The 12,236-nt window shown below is 48.9% G+C and overlaps 1 protein-coding gene across 1 annotated transcript; it reads left to right on the top strand.

Annotated features, from left to right (window-relative positions):
* Positions 1 to 412: 412 nt before the first annotated feature.
* Positions 413 to 2,450, top strand: LOC123169968 (probable fucosyltransferase 7). The gene is made up of 2 exons (XM_044587819.1): positions 413 to 705; positions 869 to 2,450. The coding sequence occupies exons 1-2, from the start codon at positions 474 to 476 to the stop codon at positions 2,344 to 2,346; spliced, it is 1,710 nt and encodes a 569-aa protein (XP_044443754.1). The 5' UTR covers positions 413 to 473; the 3' UTR covers positions 2,347 to 2,450.
* The last annotated feature ends 9,786 nt before the right edge of the window (positions 2,451 to 12,236 follow it).

The following is a 12,236-nucleotide window of genomic DNA, read 5'->3' as shown; positions in this document are numbered from 1 at the left end:
GTGCACCATGTGCTCAAATTCACCGGGCACCGGCCGATGCGCTAATTAATGAATCGTAGATTGCATCGAACTACCGGTGCTACATCGAACGTCGGTGGAGCGCAATTTCGCAGCGCTTCCATCGATCTGTCCATTTAACAACTGATTCTCTCCAACGAAATGAGCAAACGATTGAACCAGCCCAATGGGCCAGCTACACGCATCTAGCAGCACTGCGCCGTTAACCAACTAGGCTAACATGGCAACTTGCGGTTACTCTGGCGCCAAGTCTAGCAAAAAATTGTGTACCTTGGGACGGTCAACTCATCATCTTTCTCAAGCTACAGATCTGAAAAGCAAATCTACACACGATCTACTGTATTGTATGTTAGTACATTGCAAACACTGGTTTGTTAACGAAGAGACGGTTTTCACTTAAGGTCGCATAGCTAGGAAGCCACTGCAAGAGAGGTGTCACTGAAAGCTAACCCAGGATGGACAAGAAATGCAGCAGAGAGGAGTCGAGCTGGCTGGAGGTTGAGTTGGCCTCGCCGTGCACGGCGAAGAAGGCGGAGAAGGCGTCCATCGTCAACCCCAGGCGACGGAGCTCCGCGGCGAATGCCGTGGCGCTGGCCTTGATCATGACGATCCCGCCCATCCTTTTCATCTTCAGCGGCCGCCTCGACGCGCCGGCGGTGTGGATCAAATCCACCGTGGCCGGCTTAGGTAATTGAAATTTTCGTGTTTTCTCCACTGACGCCCAAACTGTTTAGGTTTTTATCAGTTTGGTTCTTCCATGCTACGAACGCCCGTGGTTGCACTAGCATGTACAGTAAAAAAATTGGGGGGTGTTACTCTGAGTCTCTGACTAAATTATGCTCCATTCCAGCTGCAGAATCATCCAAGAAGAAAGACATGCTTCTTGGGGGCCTTCTCCTTCCAGGATTGGACGAGCAATCCTGCGCCAGCCGGTACCAGTCCGTCTACTACCGCAAGAACATGACACGCTCGCCGACACCGTATCTCATCGACCGGCTGCGGCAGCAGGAGGCGCTGCAGCGGCGCTGCGGTCCAGGCACCGACGCGTACCGGAGAGCCTCCGACAGGCTGAAATCCGGGGTAAAGGACGTCGACACCATCGACGGCTGCAGCTACCTCGTGCTGCTGTCTTACCGGGGCCTCGGCAACCGGATACTCGCCGCGGCCTCGGCCTTCCTCTATGCCATGCTCACCGACCGCGTGCTGCTCGTCGACCGGGGCAAGACCATGGGCGACCTCTTCTGCGAGCCCTTCCCGGGGACCACGTGGCTGCTGCCCCTCGACTTCCCGCTCCAGGGCTACAAGGACCTCGGCGAGGACGCGGCGGAGAGCTACGGCAACGTGACTACGCTGCGCAACGAGACCGGCGGGTCGTCGTCGGAGCACCGGTTCGTGTACATGCACCTCGACCACGCCGCGTCCGTCGAGAACAAGCTCGCCTACTGCGACGACCACCGGCAGTTCCTCCACCGGGTCCAGTGGGTGGTCATGAGGACGGACGGCTACATTGCGCCCATCCTCTTCCTCAACCCGGCGTACCAGCAGGAGCTCCACCGGATGTTCCCCCGGAAAGACTCCGTCTTCTACATCGTCTCGCGGTATCTTCTCCACCCGACGAACGACGTCTGGGGCATGGTCACGCGGTTCTACGACTCCTACCTCAAGAACGCCGACGAGCGGCTGGGCATTCAGATCAGGGCCTTTGTCAAGGACGACAAGCCGGTCCAGCACATCTTGGATCAGATCCTCGCGTGCACCTCTCAAGAGCGACTCCTGCCGGGGGTGCTGCCAAGCGCCGGAGGAGCACCGCCCCCGCCGACGACGACGGCCGGCGCGCGGTCCAAGGCCGTCCTCGTGACGGGCCTCAACGGGTGGTACCACGACAGCATCCGGGAGATGTACTGGCGGTCGGCGAGCGCGAACGGGGAGGTGGTGAGCGTGCACCAGCCGAGCCGCGAAGAGCACCAGCGTATGTTCCACCGGATGCAAGACATGAAGGCGCTGGCCGAGATGTACCTGCTGAGCATGACCGACAAGATCGTCACCAGCGGCTGGTCGACGTTCGGATACGTCGGCACCGCTCTCGGCGGGCTCACGCCATACATCATGTTCAAGCCGGAGGACCAGAACCCGAAGGTGCCCGACCCGCCGTGCAAACGGGCGATGTCCATGGAGCCGTGTGCTCAGGGGCCGCCATACTTCGAGTGCACCAGGAAAGAAGTCGACAAACTCCTCGACACTAGTAATCTGGTGCCTCATGTCCGGGCTTGCGAAGACATGTCTTGGGGTCTGAAGCTCACTGAGCCGATCTCCGAGAAGGATGTGTAGAATTTTCGATCACAGCTTACACCGTAATTCGTGAGAAGCATGTTTTTCCGCAGGGTGGTGGAGAGAAAGTGCCGCAAATAAACAATGCAAATCATGATACTCTCTTCGATCCGTATTATATGGATCGGAGGGAGTACACTTTATGTAAGTTTCACATATGAATTATCTAAGTGACCCAGAAGCCAGAACTACCTGAGTAATTCGTGTATTTGCGTGGCTAGACATAGAAAATTAGAGATTTTTTATGGTACATTGTTCTACACAATTTAATTTGTAGCATTAAGTTGATTCAATGGTCAGTCTCAAGGGTTTTTTCGGTCAAGTTTCCCATTAACCGGTTGGTTATCCGAAATTCGGTTGCCCCCCGAAATTTTGTTACCGTTCGAAAAGTTTGAATTTAAACATGAAAATGGTGCATTGCAATGTAGCAGTCGTGCTCGCAGCTAAAAAAGGTGTCGGGTTGCGATAAGGAGGTTTTGAACAAGGACCTTGAGATGGGAAGTCTTTGCAGTTTGCACTAACAACTTGATCAATGGCAACTTTGTGTATGTTAAAGGTCAAATATTATATATTTTGGCCATGATTTGTTTTGAATTGAAAGTTTGTTTGATTAGTTTGAGATGAAAAGAAAAACTGAAATTTCCAAGATTCGCAGTTACTGGTTTCACCGACCCCAAACGGTAAAAAAAACGAGAACGAGAGAAATAACCTCGGTCAATGCAAGTGCATGTCAATCGGATTTTGATTAAATGATTTGTTAATTCCTTGTTAGGGGTATACAGAACATATTGATGCGTGTTGCCACACCCGTCCATCTTAACAAGAGTAATGGTAGGAAATAATGATAATTGTGACATTGTAATAACATTTAAATTGTTCATATTATTGTGAGACAGCTATATCAGCTTAATGTTTTTTGAATATCATCGCAGAAAGGGGACCTATGATTTACATCATTTTTTTTAGAAAAGGAGGAGGACCCCCGGCCTTTGCATCTGGGCGATGCATACGGCCACTTTATTAATTATTCTCACAGGACCTTACAAAGTCATACAACAGTAAGACTAAAGCCATCATCTAAGCAACAACTGTCGCTACTCCTATCCAATTGATGAAGAGGCGCTGATAGTCTGGGCCTAATACCAAGCAGACATCGCAGCCAAACCTAAACATCTAAGGCCTGAGGTCCCAACTAGGACGCCTGCCGGGTATGGGGCACCCACCAGTCCGGCGCACTCCTCAACCAGGACGCCTGCCGGGTATGAGACCCCCGCAGCCACTGAGGGAGTCCTGGACTAAGGGGTCCTCGGGCGTCCGGCCTGTTACTCTTTGGGCCGGACTGATGGGCTATGAAGACATGAAGACCGAAGACTATACCCGTGTCCGGATTGGACTCTACTTGGCATGGAAGGCAAGCTAGGCGATCGATTATGAAGATTCCTCCTTATGTAACCGACTCCATGTAACCCTAGATCTCTCCGGTGTCTATATAAACCGGAGAGCATAGACCGGATAGGACAGATTCATTACCATATACTCATAGGCTAGACTTCTAGGGTTTAGCCATTACGATCTCGTGGTAGATCAACTCTTGTAACACTCATATTCATCAAGATCAATCAAGCAGGAAGTAGGCTATTACCTCCATAGAGAGGGCCCGAACCTGGGTAAACATCGTGTCCCCCGTCTCCTGTTACCATCGATCCTAGATGCACAGTTCGGGACCCCCTACCCGAGATCCGCCGGTTTTGACACCGACAGCCACCTGCCACCAATCCATCTTCAGTGTTGTACTGCTGCACCACCTTGCCCGGCCTCTCTGCCATCGACGCCACCACGACGCCTGATAACATCACCCTCCTGCGTGAGTCCCTCGCCACACATCGGGCGCCGAGTCTCCACTGCACCACGCCGCCGTGAAACGCCATCATTAATGTGCAGGATGAATCACCGCTCCACCAATTATTCCGTCCACTGGTCCCTCGAGCCCGTGAACACCTCCAAGAATGACGCCACAAGAGGGAAACGACACAATAATGTTGCCGTCATCCGATCTACTGATCTAGGGTTTCCCCCGCAGGTAGCAGGTGGCCTGGAACTTCTCAACAGTGATGCCTTCAACAAGGGAACGACACCGAATAGTGCCGCCATCACCGGCCTCGGCAGCAGCCGCGAGCAGGTCTTCATCCAGATCTATTCCAATGGCCTCCATCAAGCGTCTTGTGCACGGACCGTCCACCACCGCGGCTGCCGCGTCGCCCGTCGCGAGTCCACAACCGCCGACACATCCTCCGCCGCCCCAGGATCCAGCCCTTGCTGGCCGCCGGAACGAAGCAACCGAGCCCCATCGAGGGCGGCCAACGGGGGCGGAGAAGCTAGATCCAGCCAAGCCTGGCCAGGATCCGGCCTCTCCCCGCGCTGAAGCCACTCCCGCGGCCCTGCATCTCGCCCGCGCCTGAGGCGATGCAGGCAGCGCATGCGCGTGCAACACCGCGGAGAGGGGAAGCGCCCCGCCGCCACTTTCCCTGGGGCGCGCGCGGACTTCGTCGGCGGCCCCTCCAGCGGCGGCGAAGCAAGGGCGGGGGCGAGGGGGACCTGGGGGTGGCGGCGCTAGGGTTCCCCCGTGTCGCCCGGGGCGACGCGGGGGGCGAGGGGGCGAGGAGTTCGTGTGTTTGTGTCGGGGCCATGATTTACATCCATAACATGGGGAGCAGAAAATTCAGCCGACCACAATCGCATGTAGGTACTTACGACAAAGGACCTTAATAACATCAACGCATATCAGGATTTACTTTGGTTACAAACCAAACTTTATGACTTGAAAATTTCAATACTGTAAAATCAGGACAACTCTTTTCTTTTATCAATATTGTAAATTTCAATACTATATTGTAGTTGTCCATGATCAAAGACACACACACACGCACAAGCACACACACACACACACACACACCAAACCACATGTTGCCACACCGGCGCTTGTCGGCGTTCTGGGAACCAGGGTACCCAGACTTGCCTAGCTGCGGCCCATGGCATGGCTTCATCGACGGCCTTGTATGGCCCATCTACAATACCTTCAAGACAAGACCCTCGCGAGGGGCCAAACCTTGCGAGGCGGGCGACATCAAGACCTCCGGAGGGAGCGGCCTCCCCGGGCTGTCTCCTGAGGAGCAGAGAATTCTATGCAGGTGCCCACCTCATGAGGTTGAGGTGACGCAAGCCATGACGACCAAGGCCAGGCGGGCACCAGCGGGCGCAGATGAGCAGGTTTCCTCTTTGGTGCTAAGGAGGCAAGCGCAGACGCGGGGTCCTGAGGAATCAGCCAAAGGTTTCCATTCCCGTGCAACGAAACCAAGACCACTAGGACGGCAGGATGGATGTCATCACCGAGCCCACCGCAGCGTCATGACCAGAGGCTTTGCAGGCGAAGACCACCTTTCGTGGGATCCCTTCCCGCCTACGTTTTGGAGGAAGAGGACCGTTGCCACTATAAAGATAGGCTAGACACCACCAAGAGAGGGTAGAGACATCATCAAATCACGCCCACACCAGAGCAGACCTCGCGAGGTTATTCTTCCCTTGTACTAGTTTATCCTCAGCCTCTCGTGAGGTTAATCCACCCCAAAGCAAGAGTAGGGTCTTCCACCGCAAGGTGGCCCGAACCTGGGTAAACTGTTGTGTCAATCTTCTTCCTTGTTCATCGAGCTAGGCCGTGGGGGTGACGACTTGATTGGTTGGAGAGGTTGAGTTCTTCGCACACGCCCCAGAGTTTGAACCTTTATTGGGTCCGCAGAGCCCTAAATCCGAAATTTGGCGCGCCAGGTAGGGGCGTGTCAAAGATCCGCTTCTTCATCCACCGCGCTCCGCCCGCGCCGCGTGGTTCCCATGGCAGGCGCTGCTCCACCCGCCAGGCGCGTTCGGGGGCATCGCGGGCCTTCAAGCTTTCTCCCCCGCCTTGCGACAGGTGCAGTGGACGCTAAAGTTCAGGCCGGGGTTGCCGCCACGGTACGACAGCGCGGCGGATCCTGCGGAATTCCTCCGGGTGTACGCAGAGGCCATCTAGGCGGCGGGCGGCAACGACAAGATCATGGCGAATTAGCTCCCTATGGCTCTCACGGGTGCGCCGCGCGCCTGGCTGCTCAACCTGCCAAAGTCTTCGGTGGCCTCCTGGGAGGAGCTCTACGACCTGTTAATTGCGCACTTCGCAGCGCCGGCGCCCCACGCCATTGCGGCCATCCTTGGCGGGTCGCAGGTGCCGGCGTCAAGTCGCCACATCAAGCAACTCTTCCGGCAGGTTGGGGCCGCTGATGTCTACTACGACTATGTCGGTATTTCCCCAAAGAGGAAGGGATGATGCAGCACAGCGACGGTAGGTATTTCTCTCAGTGAAGAAACCAAGGTTATCGAACCAGTAGGAGAACCAAGCAACACAATGTAAACAGCCCCTGCACACAAATAACAACCACTCGCAACCCGACGTGTTAAAGGGGTTGTCAATCCCTTTTGGGTAACGGCGCCAGAGATGGTGCGTGGACGGGAAATAAATTGTAGTAGATTGAATAATAGATCGCAAATAAAATAAAACGCAGCAAGGTATTTTTGTATTTTTGGTTTAATAGATCTGGAAATAAATGCAAAGGAAAAGTAGATCGCAAAGGCAAACATATGAGAAAGAGACCCGGGGGCCGTAGGTTTCACTAGTGGCTTCTTTCGAGAAAAATAGCAAACGGTGGGTGAAAAAACTACTGTTGGTCAATTGATAGAACTTCAGATAATCATGACGATATCCAGGCAATGATCATTATATAGGCATCACGTCCAATATTAGTAGACCGACTCCTGCCTGCATCTACTACTATTACTCCACACATCGACCGCTATCCAGCATGCATCTAGTGTATTAAGTTCATGGAGAAACAGAGTAATGCAATAAGAACGATGACATGATGTAGACAAGATCTATCTATGTAGAGATAGACCCCATCGTTTTATCCTTAGTAGCAACGATACATACGTGTCGGTTCCCCTTCTGTCACTGGGATCAAGCACCGTAAGATCGAACCCACTACAAAGCACCTCTTCCCATTGCAAGATAAATAGAACAAGTTGGCCAAACAACACCCGAATATCGGAGAAGAAATACGAGGCTATAAGAGATCATGCATAAAAGAGATCAAAGAAACTCAAATACTTTCATGGATATAAAAAGATATAACTGATCATAAACTCAAAGTTCATCGGATCCCAACAAACACACCGCAAGGAGAGTTACACCATATGGATCTCCAAGAGACCATTGTATTGAGAATTCAGCGAGAGAGAGAGAGGAAGCCATCTAGCTACTAACTACGGACCCGAAGGTCTACAAAGAACTACTCACGCATCATCAGAGAGGCAGCAATGGAGGTGGTGAACGCCATCCATGATGGTGTCTACATTGGATCTGGTGGTTCTGAACTCTGCGGCGGCTGGAATTGATTTTCGTCGACTACCCTAGGGTTTTGGGAATATTGGGGTATTTATAGATCAAAGAGGTGGTCCAGGGGGCACCCGAGGTGGGCCAAACCCACCAGGGCGCGCCTGGGCCTCCTGGCGCACCTTGGTGGGTTGTGCCCTCCTCGGATCACCCCCAGGCACAGCCAGGGCCCATTAGGTGTCTTCTGGTCCCAAAAAAATCTCCATGAAGTTCCGTTGCATTTGGACTCCGTCTAATACTGATTTCCTGCGATGTAAAAAACATGCAGAAAACAACAACTGGCACTTGGCATTATGTCAATAGGTTAGTACCAAAAAATGATATAAAATGACTATAAAATGATTATAAAATATCCAAGATTGATAATATAACAGCATGGAACAATCAAAAATTATAGATACATTGGAGATGTACCAGCATCCCCAAGCTTAACTCCTACTCGTCCTCGAGTAGGTAAGTGATAAAAACATAATTTTTGATGTGGAATGCTGCCTAACATGTCATATCATATTCTTTTATTTATAGCATGGACATTTGGACTTTTATGTGATTCAAAGCAATAGTCTAGTTTTGATATGATAATTTAAATACTCAAGCATATCAACAAGCAACCATGTCTTTCAAAATATCAACGCTAAAATAAGTTATCCCTAGCCCATCATGCTCAACCGTTGATCCATTCATGAAACACACTCACATATTAGCTACACCCAATACTCAAGTACGATCATATTGCCTCTTAGTTGGTGCTTTTATAAGAGAAGATGGAGACTTAGAGATAAGGCCCTTTGCAAAGGGAAGTAGGGATTTGTAGAGGTGCCAGAGCTCAAAGCGAAAAACTTAGAGATAAAAACATTTTGTGAGGTGTATCCTTCTCACCAACAAAAACGACTTAGAGTTCCCAACACTTTCCATGCTAGATATATCATAGGCGGTTCCCAAACAGAAAATAAAGTTTACTCCTTTTTCCATCATACTTTCACTTTCCATGGCTAGTCGTATCCACGGTTGCCCTCCATACCAACACTTTCCAAGGAATTTATTATTTGACAACATAAAGTTAATTCATTTTTCATTTCGGTACCGGGCATCCCTAAAACCTTTGCCTTACCCTCATGCAATGCAAGTGAATAAACACTCATCGTGAGAATAACACATCTAGCATGGAAAATATTAGCCACCCCTTACTGCTCCGCGAGCGAAACGAACACACAAAAGAGAAGTTTATTTTGAAAATTAGAGATGGCACATGCAAATTTGCTTAGAACGGCAAAAGAATACCGCATATAGGTAGATATAGTGGACTCATGTGGCAAAACTGGTTTAAAGGATTTTGGATGCACTAGTAGAGATCATACTTACTGCAAAATGAAGGCTAGTAAAAGATTGAGAAGCGCCCAACCAAGAAAGAAATAATCTCATAAGCAAGCATTAAGCATAATTAACACCGAATAATGCACCACAAGTAGGATATAATTTCATTGCATGACTATTGACTTTCGTGCTTGCATAGGGAATCACAAACCTTAACACCAATATTCTTACTAAAGCATAATTACTCATCAACATAACTCACATATCACATCATCATATCTCAATACTATTACAAGAAATCAAGTTTATTTTGTCCAATGATCTTCATGAAAGTTTTAATTATATCCTTCTTGGATATCTATCACTTTGGGACTAATTTTCATGTGTTGCTTTTCATAAGCTCAAACAAATATAAGTGAAGATCATGAGCATAATTTTTTCTTTCTCTCAAAATAATTTAAGTGAAGCAAGAGAGAATTTCTTAAAAAAATTACTAACTCTCAAATAAATCTAAGTGAAGCAAGAGAGAATTTCTTCAAAAATACTAAAGCACACCGTGCTCAAAAAGATATAAGTGAAGCACTAGAGCAAGTCCATGGCTCATAAAAGATTTAAGTGAAGCATGGAGAGCAATTCTAACAAGTCATGACATAATTTTGGCTCTCTCAAATAGGTGTGTCCAGCAAGGGATCAAGACTTAAAACACAAAATAAAACAAGCAAAGACCCATATCATACAAGACGCTCCAAGCAAAACACATAGTATGTGACAAATAAAAATATAGCTTCAAGTAAAATACCGATGGTCGTTACAAGAAAGAGGGGATGCCACTCGGGGGCATCCCCAAGCTTAGATGTTTTCTCACTTTGGATAATAGCTTGGGATGCCGGGGACGGAGGGCGCGCCTGACCTAATTCTTTCACCTATATATACCCATATATCCCCACACCAAAGGCATCGACGAAAAGACTTTTCCATCGCCGCAACCTTCTGTACCCGTGAGATCCCATCTAGGGACCTTTTATGGCACCCTGCCGGAGGGGGGTTCGATCATGTAGGGCTTCTACATCAACTCTATTGCCCTTCCGATGAAGCGTGAGTAGTTTACCACAAACCTATGGGTCCATAGCTAGTAGCTAGATGGCTTCTTCTCTCTCTTTTATTCTCAATACCATGTTCTCCTTGATGTTCTTGGAGATCTATTCGATGTAATACTTTTTTGCGGTGTATTTTCCGAGATCCGATGAATTGTGGATTCATGATCAGCTTATCTATGAATATTATTTGAATCTTCTCTGAATTCTTTTATGCATGATTTGATATCTTTGTAATTCTCTTTGAACTCTCAGTTTGGTTTGGCCAACTAGAATGGTTTTTTGCAATGGGAGAAGTGCTTAGCTTTGGGTTCAATCTTGTGGCGTCCTTTCCTAGTGACTGCAGGGGCAGCAAGGCACGTATTGTATTGTTGCCATCGAGGATAAAAAGATGGGGTATATATCATATTGCTTGAGTTTATCCCTCTACATCATGTCATCTTGCCTAATGCGTTACTCTGTTCTTATGAACTTAATACTCTAGATGCATGCTGGATAGCGGTCGATTTGTGGAGTAATAGTAGTAGATGTAGAATCATTTCGGTCTACTTGACACGGACGTGATGCCTATGTTCATGATCCTGCCTAGATATTCTCATAACTATGTGCTTTTCTATCAATTGCTCGGTAGTAATTTTCTCACCCACCGTAATATATGCTATCATGGGAGAAGCCACTAGTGAAACCTATGGCACCCGGGTCTATTTTCCAACATATAAGTTTCCGATCTACAATTCTAGTTTACTATTTAATTATTTTGCAATCTTTACTTTCCAATCTATACAACAAAAATACCAAAAATACTTATCTTATTATCTTTATCAGAGCTCACTTCTGCAAGTGGCCGTGAAGGGATTGACAACCCCTATATCGCGTCGCTTGCAAGGTTCTTGATTGTTTGTGCAGGTACTAGGGCGACTTGCGTGTAGTCTCCTACTGGATTGATAACTTGGTTCTCAAAAACTGAGGGAAATACTTACGCTACTTTGTTGCATCACCCTTTCCTCTTCAAGGGAAAACCAACACATGCTCAAGAGGTAGCAAGAAGGATTTATGGCGCCGTTGCCGGGGAGATCTATGCTCAAGTCAAGACATACCAAGTACACATTATAAACTCTTCTCCCTCGCATTACATTATTTGCCATTTGCCTCTCGTTTTCCTCTCCCCCACTTCACCTTTGCCGCTTCTTCGCCTTTTCCGTCCGCTTCTTTTCCCTTGCTTTTTGTGTTCTTGGGTGTTAGTGTGCCTATTTGCTTTGATGGCTCTGCCAAAAAGCGTTGATCCTCACCTTAGAAGGTTGGAAGAAATTGAACATAACGTTAGAAGCTTTATGTCTTTGCAATTTGAGCATAATAATTTCATCAGAATCGAGTTTAAAGAACAAAAAATTTATGTAGTACATGAACAAAGAGCTCGATGATATGTCTAAGGAATTTTATGTAGGGGATCGTAGCAGAAATTTAAAATTTTCTACGTATCACCAAGATCAATCTATGGAGTCATCTAGCAACGAGAGAGAGGGGAGTGCATCTACATACCCTTGTAGATCGCATGCGGAAGCGTTCAAGAGAACGGGGTTGATGGAGTCGTACTCGTCGTGATCCAAATCACCAATGATCCTAGCGCCGAATGGATGGCACCTTCGCGTTCAACACACGTACGGAGCGGGGACGTCTCCTCCTTCTTGATCCAGCAAGGGGGGAGGAGAAGTTGATGGAGATCCAGCAGCACGACGGCGTGGTGGTGGAAGTAGCGGGATCCCGGCAGGGCTTCGCCAAGCGCAAGCGGGGAGGAAGAGGTGTCACAGGAGGGAGGGAGGCGCCAGGGCTTGGGGTGCAGCTCCCATGCGCCTCCCCACTATATATTGGCGTGCAGGGGGCTGGTTTCTTGCCCTCCAAGTCCATTGGGGCGTTGGCAAAGGTGGGGGAAAGAAATCCCATCATTTCCCTTCCCCACCGATTGTTACCCACCCTTTTTAGGGATCTTGATCTTATCCCTTCGGGAT

The sequence above is a fragment of the Triticum aestivum genome, chromosome 7D (genome assembly GCF_018294505.1).
Source record: "Triticum aestivum cultivar Chinese Spring chromosome 7D, IWGSC CS RefSeq v2.1, whole genome shotgun sequence".
NCBI lineage: Eukaryota > Viridiplantae > Streptophyta > Magnoliopsida > Poales > Poaceae > Triticum > Triticum aestivum.
Note: the sequence above shows the minus strand (reverse complement) of the source record. Positions and strands in the feature narration are given on the sequence as shown.